General features: G+C 33.9%; 2 protein-coding genes across 2 annotated transcripts; one reads left to right on the top strand and one right to left on the bottom strand.

The window, feature by feature from the left end:
• Positions 1 to 1943: 1943 nt before the first annotated feature.
• Positions 1944 to 2507, top strand: LOC113748773. The gene is made up of 2 exons (XM_027292321.1): positions 1944 to 2125; positions 2223 to 2507. Exons 1-2 carry the CDS (start codon positions 1949 to 1951, stop codon positions 2406 to 2408), a joined length of 363 nt encoding a protein of 120 aa, XP_027148122.1. The 5' UTR covers positions 1944 to 1948; the 3' UTR covers positions 2409 to 2507.
• Positions 2508 to 4059: 1552 nt separating this feature from the next.
• LOC113750297 (synaptonemal complex protein 1-like) lies at positions 4060 to 11280 on the bottom strand. Its single transcript, XM_027294292.1, has 18 exons — positions 11121 to 11280; positions 10971 to 11020; positions 10459 to 10666; positions 10247 to 10372; positions 10016 to 10114; positions 7933 to 8609; positions 7604 to 7852; positions 7382 to 7510; positions 7209 to 7277; positions 7023 to 7133; positions 6633 to 6740; positions 6415 to 6525; positions 6263 to 6349; positions 5436 to 5525; positions 5243 to 5386; positions 4780 to 4866; positions 4618 to 4680; positions 4060 to 4200 (listed from the first exon to the last, which is right to left on the bottom strand). Exons 1-18 carry the CDS (start codon positions 11278 to 11280, stop codon positions 4099 to 4101), a joined length of 2670 nt encoding a protein of 889 aa, XP_027150093.1. The 3' UTR covers positions 4060 to 4098.
• Between the last annotated feature and the right edge of the window lie 2112 nt (positions 11281 to 13392).

Here is a 13392-nt window from a genome sequence, read left to right as displayed (position 1 = left end):
CTCTGTTTGCACATGGTGTAACTTATTTTCAACAACGTGTAATTCTAGAACAAAATTTTGTTCGTCCCACACATATTGTTAAAAACGAAGTACAAAATGAAATTTGGACTGTATAATTTTTTTGAATCAAATCTTAGCCGTGAACTGTCAGAAACGGTTGCTTCCTGCCACTCTTCCGTTAATCTTTGATCACTATTTTGGACAAGACGTAACATGGCTAGGCATATATAATGGATATAGTCTAGGTTGGATCCCTTTGATCCAGATATAAACCCATTAAATTTAATTAGGCATAGACCCAAATTCAGACCTTTATAGATCTGAAAAAATAAATCCAAATCCAGACCCTCCTGAATTTGGGTATCCAATGAATATCATTTGTATTTTTGTAAACACACTAAAATAAAAATATATTAAAAATATATAAATTTCAATAAAAATATAAACACCATCCAATTTTTTTTCAAATAATAAAATTAATATTCAAGAAGTTGAATGCGATATTATGAACTCAAAAAAATAACTACTACAGACTACTTTTATTTATTTTTAAAATTTCAACTGTATCTACGTCAAATCTTTCATTTATTTGCCTTTACCTTTTTCCCCTTTTTCTAAAAAAGTTTGTACTAATTACAATAACAGCTAGAATTAGGTTGAAAAAAGAAAAAAAAATCATGAAATCTTACTGTATTCGATCTAATAACCATAGAAAATTAGAATATTTTATAAATTTATTAATATATATCATTTAATTATATATACATGCGGATGAATAGGGTCTAGTATGAGTTTGGATTTAGATATGGATCATAGAAAATCAAACCCTATTCAGATTCGTAATTCTTTTACAGAGTTTGGGTCTAAGTAGAGCTTAAATTTGAAAAATTAAATCAAAGCCCTACTCAAATACATTGGATTTGGATTGGATCTGAATAAGATCTGATCTATTGACACATCTAAACATGGCCTACAATTATCAAGGAATATTAGCGTGTTTTATGTTTTTAACTATTGAGTCTAAAATTTGTAAATGGCTTTGAATACCAAGTGAAGTAGTATTACTAAATCATAAATTATCATAAAGACCATTCTGCCTTTTTTTTTTTTTGTATAAACTATTCTCCTTGTTTTTATTGCCACCCGTTGCAGATATAAGAGATTGTTTCAACAATTTATCCCGTATGTTTTCCAAAAACAAAAACAAACAATTAAAAGATAAGAGAGATTTCAATAAATATTCACTATCAAAACTTTACAATCACTTTTTTTACTTCACATGTATCGCATACTTAAAAAGTGCTATAGTAATTTTCTCACAAAAACTCTTGAAAAATTGCAATTCAAACATTGCACATTGGATCTTCAATGCCACTTTTTCAGTGGCAATTCAGTGTCACTTCCATATTTATATCAAATGTCCTGTTTATTTAATTTATCATATATTATTTATTTAAATTTCTTCTACTCTCACGTGATAAATGGAATTAGCACTGAATTTGGCAACAAGTAATGGCACAGAAATCCCAATTGTAGCCAATGGAGGTTGATGTAACTGTAGTTATCAATGCAATTTCTTAGGCTTTTCTTAGGGGAAAAAGTGTTCAACTCAACTCATTTGCACAATTTTGACGCAGCAAGTCAATAACTAAACTTTGATTCAATTAAACTTGAGCGCTTGATATGTACTAAGCATTTTTTATCAAAAAAAAAAAGGGTTTTTGGGCAAAAATAAAAATAGAGTTGAGTGAGCATTTTATATTCAATTGAGCTTTGACTAGAGACTTAAAGTAGTGATCAAAGGTCAAAACCGCTGAAGGATCCAGCACTCGTATAATAGTAACAAGTTTTACACAGTCTGGAGCTAGTACTTATCTTGCCTCGCTGAATTTGAAAATCAATCAAAAAGATTTAGCAGAATCCAGAGACCAGAAACAGAGAGACTGAGATGGCTACGAAACTTGGAACATCTATGGAGGAGGTGGAAATCAATAATGATATCGGAGGAGAGAATCAATCTCGAAACATCAAATTAGAAGTCGCAATTCGATGCGCCAAATCCGCCATGCTGCTCTCTTCTCTCAAACGACATCATTCCTCCCACAGTTCCACCACACTCACCAATGTGCGTTTCTGTGTGTGCTCTGCTTGTTTCACGTAATTACAGTGTTCTCTACTTAATAATATTATGTAAGCATGAGGAGTTTTAATTAAATTTTCAGGATGACGAAAAAGTGGAGGAGCTGAAGAAAGAGCTGGTAAAGGCCAGAGTGAAGAATAAGAAGATGAGAACCTGCAGCTTTTACGAGCTTTGTCTCCAGATCGCGCTCTTGTTCTCTCTCTGGACTCTGTGTTTGTTGATCGCCTTCAATTTTCTCCATCAGTTCGCAAATAATTCTCCGCCATAAACGATCGACTGCGTCTAATTGTTTGTAACAGTCATGGATTTTAGATTCTGGAACTCTGTAAACAGGAAGGCGGTAGTAATCTGTATTGATTGAATTTCAGTAGAAGCTTTGAGTTTACTTGTAGTTGAAGTATAATATCTATCTCAATTGATAGTTATCACAAATAACGGGATTTTGTTTGTTTTGATCTGATTTCGGTGGGATAATTCATTCAGAATACAACCAGCGTTCATCTCGGCTTTGTTCTCACGTTTCTTGGAGACCAAGTTTTGCACTCAGTTGATGATTTTACCTGACTAATTTCAGCGTTTCTCAATTGGAAACTTTTCCTTTTCCTTTTCTTTTTTTTTTTTCTCATTTTTTTTGCTTCTCTACAGTGGAGAAGATTAGATTATTATGGAGATGAATAATGTTGCAAGTTATTCATCAAAGCCTGCTCCTCTAGTTTTGTTTTATTCTCGTCTGTTTCCGATCCTAATGGTCTGCCTTAAACAGAGTTTTACCACCAATTCCTCCTTTATTTCTTTGGCATCTGATTTCATGATTGGATTTTTCATCTTCTGGAGAAATTGTTAAATTGTAGCGAAGTTGGACGTCAATTTCCATAGTTGTACGCTTTCTACATTAGAAAATTTTGGTAGGCGTAGAACTTAGAAGTATTTTAATTCGAAAGAATATTTGTAATTCGTCACATAACCTCTTCCACAAAAAATCTAGATGCATAGGGGAATGCAATATTGGCCATACATCTTTAACAAGAGCTCCGTGTTATTGTTGCAACATGGTTGGAGAAACTAACGAATTTGGGTAAAGATAAAGCTGTGACACCTGCAACGATTTCTTTTCACCTCAAGTTTCCATTTGTACAATGACCCTGTATAACAGCAGGTTGCGGCTAAAATGAGCAGCCTACTCGTCCAGATACATGCCTCCACTATATACAATCAAACTTCCAGATAAGAGTTCTGGAGCCACGATAACAGGCAATTTCGCATTTCAGACACATGCAAACGTTTAATTCTTGTTTATCAATGAAGGAACATTATTACAGTTGCAATGTACAATTTTTGTGTGCTTAAATGTCTAGAATTAATAAGTTTCATCCTCCATTTGCAAAGCCTTCTATTGCATGATACAGTTCCTGCCAAAATCCAGATGCAACAGCGATTTGATACTACAAACAACTTAACTAAGAGAAACAGCTCCTTAGCAGCATCAAGAACAACTGAACATTCAGTAGTCATCCCAGACTGCAGATTTACCAAAATGATCTCATAGCATTATACCTGATCAATATTGAACAAGCTAAACGTTTAAAAAAGTTTCCTCGTCTAATGTAGCTCAGGACATAGAAAACAATGCATGCAATAAATTATATTGTCTCTCTTATAGAAATAATCAGTGGGTAGAAGCAACCTTTTTTGTAGACAAATCCTTTTTTTTTTTTTTGCACTGGCTTCTTCACAGTCGACCCAAACACTTCATACTTAATAAAAAGGAAAATGTTTAACAATCAAAAGCTCTGTCCTATTCCATTTCCAGTAGCAAAAAAATTAAAAATAATTGTCTAGTTTATGGAGTAAATCTTGCACCTGAGTACATGAACTATTAACCCAATGCAGGAAAGGTTAACTGCACATTAATTAAAGTACTGCAATTCAAATAGAACTAACATGAAACGGGGATACCTCTAATCAAATGCATAGGGATCATCTGCATAAGGATTCAGAGATCCTTCTGAAAACAGATCACCTATATTAGATGACTTTGTATGAACTTGTCCCTTTGTTCCCTATCGTGAAATTCCAATCACAAATGTCAGCGCACATAACATAAAATTATATGTGACCGTAATCACAAGGCATCTTGTAGTACACAGAGACAACCTTCATCCCATACAGTTAAATTTCTCCTTGTTTCTACTTTACCTTGCTCAGGTTAACCAATTGCTCTGTTTCTTTGCATTAATCTATTAGTAATCACAACTTAATCCTAAATGATATGAATAAGAGTAACACGATTTCAAGGTAAGAGAATTTCGTGAGCACAATTATTGTTTGTCTAGTACATCCCATTCATCAAAAATAGGCAAAAATACTACTTCTTGTTGGGTGAGACATGAATGACACTCCACAAAAGATCAAAAGCTAAAACAACCAGCATGATGACACTGAGAAGGAAAATTTATCCTAGTTCATTGTTTAATTACCTTAGTAACAGCTCTAGGTGTAACAGCTTTTGGTGTCTCTAGCTTTTTATGTCTGCTTGGGTCCTGTAGTAATAGAGACAATTACACATAACCAAGAAATATACACATAAAGAATCGTTCCCCTGCAACAATGCATACTGATCAGAAATCAAAATTACATACCGCAAACATTACAGTACTTTTGGTTTTCCTTTTTTTTGTAATTGTTCTTCCATTTGCTGTTTCGACTTCATATTCATGATGAGTGACCTGCTTAAGCAAGGAAAGGAGGTTAGACAAGTGGGTACAAAGAGTTGGGCTGAATTTTCTACGAATACAAAGAGCTGATCAATGATATTCAGAAGCATGAACTGAATTTTCCATGTCTTTCTTGAGATATAGATAAAATTGACGAAAAAGAAAAAAAAGGAGAGCGAGGGATAGGAAAACTGATACGGGTCATGGATTTCTCTTTCATTGTAAAAATATAGACTGGCAGGCTTCCTTTTTTTTTTTATTAGTGCTCACTTCCCTGCTCTTTTTACCTTCAAAGTTAAAGGTTCCTAGCTTTCTAATTGATTAAATATTTGAGAGAACACCTTAGCATACTACCGTTTATTTTCATGATACACAGCTAGAGGCACACCTTCCTACTATGCTTGGGAAGACTCATGACACTTCCTGTATTCCCCTTCTCCGCTTTTCTTAGCAAGTTGGACACAGGTGTTTGAGTTGCTGTCAGATAAGGTGAATCCTGCAGAGACATTAATAGGTTTAAGAATGCAATTTGCTGTAAGCAGTATAGACAAAGGACTACAATTTTGCACTCTGTATATCACCGTTTGTTCAACTTCTCGTCTCCCAGCAGTATGATGACCTCTTTTGTCATTTTCAGAATTTCTCATCTTGGTGGATGAAACAGAGTAGTTCTGTAAAGTTGAATTCTTCCAAACAGTTATTATGATAAATGCACAATAATTCACGCAGATGGAAAACTAAAAGAAAAGCATAAGAAAGAAATAATGATTCAATGCTTAAAATTTCACTCTGTTGCAGGAAATATGAGATGATTCCCCATAATTTAAAATGAAATGATGTGAAAATTCGGAAGTACAAATATGCATTATTATAGTGAACATTTGCAAGTACGACAGTAACAGATTCATTTCTCTCTGCTGGAATGAAAGAGAGGAGAATTAGGAAGCACACTTTCAGCTTTGATCTATGAGAAAAATGGAACCATCTCTGAAACTAGCACAGTTTTTAATAGAGTTATCATGTTATGAGTAATAAAGTAGAAAGATCGTGGGGGATATAGTCCAGCATTCATTTTGAAAATTAGTTGATCCATATCATACCTAGAGAAACAAGAGTTTTTATTACTACCGATTACACATCACTAGAACAACCTTCACATTTTAAGTATTTTGTAAGAATGTTTCCAAATGGCCCAAAGTATGAAGATCCTAAACCCTTTTGAAGTGAAACCATCCAGGAGAAATGTATATCTTGCAAAATACCTAACACCAGGATGTGCCAAACCAGAAAACAAACTCATTTCTGCTCTTCTAATCACTAGAGGAGGAAGGAGAGAGGTAAGAACTATGGAAGAGAGAATATACTTTTTTGAGTGGCCCAATTGAACTTAATGCATAAACTTATTTACCTTTTTTGAGTTCACTTCTTGGTCATCTTGTGGATTGTCAGCCATTACTTTCCACTGTAATTGCAGTAAAGCCCTCTGCCTCTCTTCCTGAAGCACAGATTATTGCATGAAAATATTGCAGAATGTCTAATATACAAGCAATAAGGACATACTTTAGACTTCTGAATATCCAACTCCTCTTGTAATCTTCTGCACTCATCTTCATGCTCACACTTCAAAGCTCTTAACTGGATTTCATGTTCATTCCGCATTGATGTTGTTTTCTACAAAATGTCACACATATTTGAAACAAAATGACAAAAGATGCAAATTTCCAATGCTTTTCTGAACAAATTTGCAATGCTTGCTCTATGAATTTGATGGCATATACCTCTCTCAATTCCTTTTCAGCTTGAAGCTGGACCTGCTTAATCTCTTCAGAATGGTTGGACATAAGAAGTAATTCCTTTTTATCATGCTCTTGTTGAATGCGACTAATCTACAAAATCCATCAACTGAAGTTAACCCAGATTCATTCTCAAAACAATGTGTACTATCATCGTGTTACTGTATAAACAATTTTTGCAGTGAAACTCTACCTTAGAGACCTAACAGAAGCTTTAAATAAGCTCAACAAACCAAAAATGAAATAAAGAAACAAATAAAGAAAAATACTAAAAATGGAAAAGGAATGCTTCTTGTGATAACACACTTCAAATTGGTAAATCCCCCAGATTGACTATGGTAGTAAATATTTTTAAAGATCAACGTCTGCACATACCAAAGCAGCATGTTCCTCCTGTATCCGCAGCAAGTACTGTCTTGATTCCTCTTTGTATTCTTCAAGCTTCTGCTGACAGTTTCTGTCCATCTCTCCAATAACTTTGTCAGCCTGAAATGGGCAAAGAGGCAAGAATGTTGATGTCCAACAAAAGATTGTTTTGGAAAAGAATACAAAATAGCATACCTTTTCTTTCTCAATACTAGCACTTTCCAACTTCTCCACCTCGTACTTCCTCCTGATATCATTAATGGCCTGATCCAAGCCCCAAATTGATTGAAGAGAATTAGATTAAGTTCAGAAAACACAAAGAAAACAATTTTGCAAAATCATAAAAACTTTGTAATGGAAGATTTGACCTGATCATTTTTCTGCGATATTTCCTTCAAATGCCTTGACAGTTCTAACTGTTTACTTTCTAACATCTGATCATATTGCTTCTTAGCTTCAGAAAGTTTAGTTTCAGCATCACTTAGTGATTCCTCAATCTGTGACATGCCACCAGAAAACCATATTGATAGGCAAAACTGTTCAAAAAAACAGCAATATAGTGAATAAATTTGACTATCTAGTTGTGGAACCTTTGCTTTCTGATCTTCCAAGTGTTTCTCTCTGTCTTTGAGTTCCAAAACAAGTCTATCGATCTCCTTCTGTGTATCATTAAGCTGAATCACTTGCTTCTCCAGTGAATCTATATGTTGATCACGATTCTCCATCTCCTTTCTCAAAAGATCAATCTCATCTTGTTTTTTGGTTATATCTGATTGTAGCTCATCAATGTAACGTTTGTTTTCAATTTCCAGCTCAGAAATTTTCAATATGAAATCTTGCTGCAATGAAGTAAACATTGGATTAAGGTCAGTATAAGAAGCAGCCACATGGCACAAAGTATTTGCTCACAGGTATTCACCAATTTTTCATCAGATGTTCTGGAATTTTCTGATAAGGTTCCAATATCATCCTGCAATTTGGCAATCAGCACTTCCATTTCGTTCTTCTTTGATTTGAGCGTCTCTAATTCAGATTCTAACCTACGAACTGTCTCTTCTGCTAAACAACATTCTTCTGCATGCTGTACCATTGCATATTCTTGCTCTTTCTGAAGTTCAATGACTTTATTGCTCAATTCCTGATTAACCAACTGTAGAGCATTTTTCTCCTCTGTAACAGACAGTGACTGATCTTGGAGTTTGCCAAACTTCTTTTGAGCGTGATTAGCAGCAAGGTGTTTTTCATCTTGAAGGAGCTTAAAGCAAGATTCAAATAAAGAAGTGAGCTGAACAACCTTTTCTGAGAAGGACACACTTTGACTTTCCAGTTCAGCGAGCTTCAATGTAAGTAAATTAACAAAGTTTTCAAGGGTCTTTATCTCCTGAAGTGCATATTCTAATTTGCCAGCAAGCTTTTTGTTGATCGACACAAGATTATCCTTTTCTTTCTCTAGTTCCTCCTTCGAGTTGTTCAAACTGTGTAGGTCATCTTCTTTTACTTTCAAATCAAGATCCAATTTTTCCAGCTTGGAATTCAAACTCTCCATAGCCAACCCATTAGTTGCAACAGTTTCTTCCAAGTTTTTTATCACAGCATCTGCTTGAAGGAAAGAAAAAGTAGATCATATGAAGCTGGAAGTATTCTCTATATCCAAATTGATGGGCCAAAACAGAAGGAAACTCTTTAAATCAGTATGTTGGATATGGCATTGCAGTGAGCACTCAGCATAGTTTCCCAGCCAATGTAATGCAAGCACACAAGTACAAGCTAAGGTGATTAAATTTTAATTAAAGATGCGAAAAATTGAAACTTTCCATGAAAGAAAGACCATTTAAAAGATGGCCAAGTTAATACCTATGTTAACTACAGCATCAACACTTCCATTCTTACTGAAATAAGAGTTATAAACAACACAAACTTCATATATGCTTCATCCAACTCTCGTTTGCATTACCACATAAATCTCCTGCTTCTGATTTATGAATAGATCAAAGTTCACAGGTCGTGAAACAAAACATATGTCAGAGTATGGTGAATCTTCATACTGAAATGAGATTGCTTTTATTGCAAGAGAAATCAGATCAAACAATTTTATCCCTTATGTACAGCCCCGGCAGGCTGACGAAAACTGAAATGCCTCAAAGAGCTGACCTTTATAGGGAAGCAGTATCTTGTAAATAGAACAAAATTATGCTACATTTCCTCTTCTAAGTTAAATATGCAACAGTAGTGCAAACAAAAGGCAAAATTACAGAAAAGAAAGCAATAATAACTTTCTACAAAGTGATAAGTGATGATTCACATGCAGTCCAGTCCCTTTATTACATTCCAATCAGCTTGAAATTTCTAGAATTGGCTTTCTTATCATCCAGAAAAACCAAAAAGGAAGGAAACTTAAAAATGGAAATTTCCTAGTTGGTTGATGGAGCTACTCTTTATTAACATGATTTTGTTAAGTAGAAGAAATAAGGAAGAACCTCACAAGAGGTAATTCCCTTTTTGAGTTCTAATAAAAACTCCTTAAAGGAACAATCTGTAGCCTGGCATTAATAATTACCCTGACATATAATGAGTTCAGTTAAGTAGTAAATTTAAAGCAACAATAAGAAAATGACTATCTTGACATTAATGATTTCCCAGACAGAAGTAGGCGTATCCTTCTTTAAAATGTTCCAAATACATATCCATCTCCCCAATTACTACAAGCTCATCTTATTTCTCTTGAGACATGAAAAAGAAATGCATGGAAACCTAATCATAACTTTCTACACCTAAACACATTCTGAGTTCCTAGTTGCTTGAATCTGAAGAATTTCCTCACAGCATCAAATGACTGCTGAATTTTTACATCTGTATAGCATTCAGAACAAAGTATTTCTTTTAGGTTATCTGAGACCAATTGTCATTCCAGAATCTGCTAATGAAACAGTATATATTGCAAGATCATAGAGCCATACAGGTTAGCAGTATCAAAAGCCCAATACCTGACTAAAAATGTTTACCTTTTTCCTCAATAAGAAAGGCCACTCCTTTGAGTTCAGAATTCAAAGAGTTCTCCACTGACTCTTTCTCGGTGTGGAGGTCCCTCAACTCCTTTTCACCTTGAAGTAAAGGTCACAAACATGTAATGCATCAGCACATAACTCATGGTGGCATTTTGCGTTTTTCTTTTGTCATGAAGGATGAGCCTTAAAGGGCTGAAGACTCATAATGTAGAAAGTAATGCAACTCACGAGTTCTAACAGCTTCCTCTGAAGATTCCAACCTCAAGGAAAGAGACTTCATTTGCACATGCAAATTATCAAGAGCTACTGATGATGCAGATAGTTTGTCTTCAAAATATACCTTGTCTTTCTCAGCTGTCAAAGGATGTCTAATATAAATACAACAAAGACAATTCCCAAAAAAAGTAGATAAGACTCATCAATATAAAAAGTATACATACCATCCTGCACTTGAGCAGCTAAATGTTGTAAAGTCTCAGTGAGCTGATCACACAAAGTCTTTGTTGAAGAGAATTTTGACTCTAGCCCTTTCCAGAGTTTCTCATCTTCTTTTTGCTTTACTTTTAGCTTAGCATTTTCATTAAATGCATTCTGTAATTTCTCTTCCAGAATATGAATATGCTCTGTCAATTTCTTCAGTTTTGCATTCTGCATTATCACATTCACAATATTTTTAGTCCTCAAAATATAGCAACATATTTCAAGACAATGACTACCTTTCATGGAATTTGTGTTTTATCATTCTATATACATACTTCGGATGAACAATTTGTGTGTCCACAAGCATATATGCTTCTTTCTATTCTCATATATCTATGAACTAGAATGGCAGACAAAATATACAAGTATTCATTCAAATATGCAAAGATATAGACATATACAGGCACACGTATGTCTCTTTACACATGCAATTCACAATCATATTGGACAGAATGAGAGTCCATGGTAGTACCGCCAGGTCGAGATCAGTTTTCGCAGAGGCTTGTTCCTTTACCAGTTTCTCTATACAAAAACAAATATGAAAAATAAGAAAGAAAATTAGCAAAATTACTTGAGAATTTCCAAAATTCTCAACAAAGAAGTAGAATTTTAGGGAAAATACCTGCAGTAAGCTTTAAATTTGCGAAACTGCCTAAAGAAACAGAATCCGAAGACGCACGCGAGGAGATCGACAGTGTCTTCGCACCTCCCGAAGCAGATCCTGCCAGCGACTTGAAATGATCGAAGCTTTTCAAGCTTGATAAACCTAAAAGCTTACTCATTTTCTCCAGTTCGAGCAAAAATCAGAAGGAAAATAGCTAAACTTCAAATTCCAAAGTTTCGATCGGTTAAAATTCCGAAATGCAGAATGAAACCTTAAAATTCAGTTTTTGGCCAGATTCTTCTCTTGAGCTTAAGCAGTGAAGACAAAAATTGAGAGAATGTCGAAGGAACCCTAGAATTTCAGAGACGGAGTGTGTGAACTGAAAGGTGTGAGAGTGAAGAGTCGGTGAGTTCGAAATGAATTGGGGCGCGAAGAAACAGAGTATTTATAGAGAGAGTAAGCAGGCGGTTATTCGAGCTATAATCAGCTGTACATGACTCCATAGATTACCACCCGACTCGCGGGAATTGGTCATCAAAACATGCAATGGGTTATAAGCTGCCAACATAGTCCCTCATATCTGAGTTTTGTAAGCCTTCAGTCCCTTACTTTCGGAATAATGTATTTTGGTCCCCTATATTTGAGGTTTTGTATTATTTAGTAAGTTTAAATTGATGAGTTTAGTCTCTATGCACATAAAAAAATGCAGCATATCTATGGCAAAACACAAATTTGAACACATTTTCACATGAATTGACTAAAGTAAAAATGTGAAAACATTATCTTATGATTATATGTGTAAAGTCATAAATCACTCATACAACTTTCTGTGGATGTCGATTGAAGATAAAATTGAAGCAAGGCAACTGCCAAAGTTATGTGCTACTAATTCTAACAAAATATCAAAGTATCCAAAAAATCAAGAATAATTTATGAAGTTCCTAAAATTCACCCAAATATGTTAAAACCTAGAAAATAATGGGTTAGTACAGTAACTCCTTAAATTTTTACCCTAGTTGTAGTTTGCAATTAACTATAAGGCACATTAGTTAAATGAAAACTTTTATGAAGCAAATTGTAAACCTAAGTGTTCTTATAGAAAAGCTATCTACACAACTACCAAATTAAGTATAATAAAATTAGAGTTAATCTGATATACACTAATACAGTATATACTATCACGATTGAAAAATTATACGTATGTAAAATTTAGATTGTAAATTTAACTTTATATTAGTTATTAGACATCTAATGATAATAGTGTACTGTTAATGTATAAAAAATTAATTTATAAAATTAACTAGTATTTTTTTTTGTCAATGATCAACCCCTATTCCTACTTCTATTCTAATTTATATTAGGAGAGTATCCAATCAAGTCAAGGGATGCACTAGTACAGTGGTACGTGTGTATTTTTTACCTCAAACAAAAGGGAAGAATGGAAATGGGAAAAGGGTAAAAGTTAAAAACAATAAGGAAGGAGTACAGAAATGAAAAAGTTTTGTTTGAGGTTGACAAATAAAACAAAAATCCAAGTAAGATACATCTTTTGAATCATTAATACTTATCCATAGATTGCATACAAAAATAAAGAGATGGCCTTTAAAAAAATGTATCACATGTTACAATTTTTAATTGGGTGACATTTAAAATTTTTGTCACATATAGTTTCTAATAGCGTAAAATGAAAACTCTTAAACATATTGTAACATCATATATTGCATGTAAAATTAAAGAGGTGGCCTTTAAAAAATTTGCCACGCGTCTCAATTTTTAATTAGGTGGCATTTAAATATTCTCTCACGTGTCTCATATATTGCAATATCAGGACATCATACAAAAGTAAAGAGGTGGCATTTGAAAATTTGTCACGTGTCTCAATTTTAATTAGGGTGTGTTTAAAAAATTTTGTCATTTTTTTTTTTTTTTGTAATAGTACAAAATGAAATTGCTTACACGTGTATTGAAATAATTTATATGGACTTAAAACCTTTAACAAAAACCACTGTCATTTTGAATTAGGTGCATGCATGTATAATTACTATGACATTAAAATCTTAACAAAAGCAATTGCCATTTTGAATAGGTGCAATGTAAGCATTGTTTTAAAGTGTACATCAACAATTTTTTTGGTTTACATGATTAGAATGACAAAAATATAAGTTGCTTAGATTTTACATATGAAAAATCAAGGTTAATCACAATAGGAGGAGAGATGGGTTGAATGATATCAGGGGAGGGAGTGTAAGTGAGAGATCCGAGTTCGAGACCTCTCATTTACACTTAAAAA

Source organism: Coffea eugenioides, chromosome 10 (genome assembly GCF_003713205.1).
Source record: "Coffea eugenioides isolate CCC68of chromosome 10, Ceug_1.0, whole genome shotgun sequence".
NCBI classification, from domain to species: domain Eukaryota; kingdom Viridiplantae; phylum Streptophyta; class Magnoliopsida; order Gentianales; family Rubiaceae; genus Coffea; species Coffea eugenioides.
This window is presented reverse-complemented; position numbering and strand designations above follow the sequence as displayed.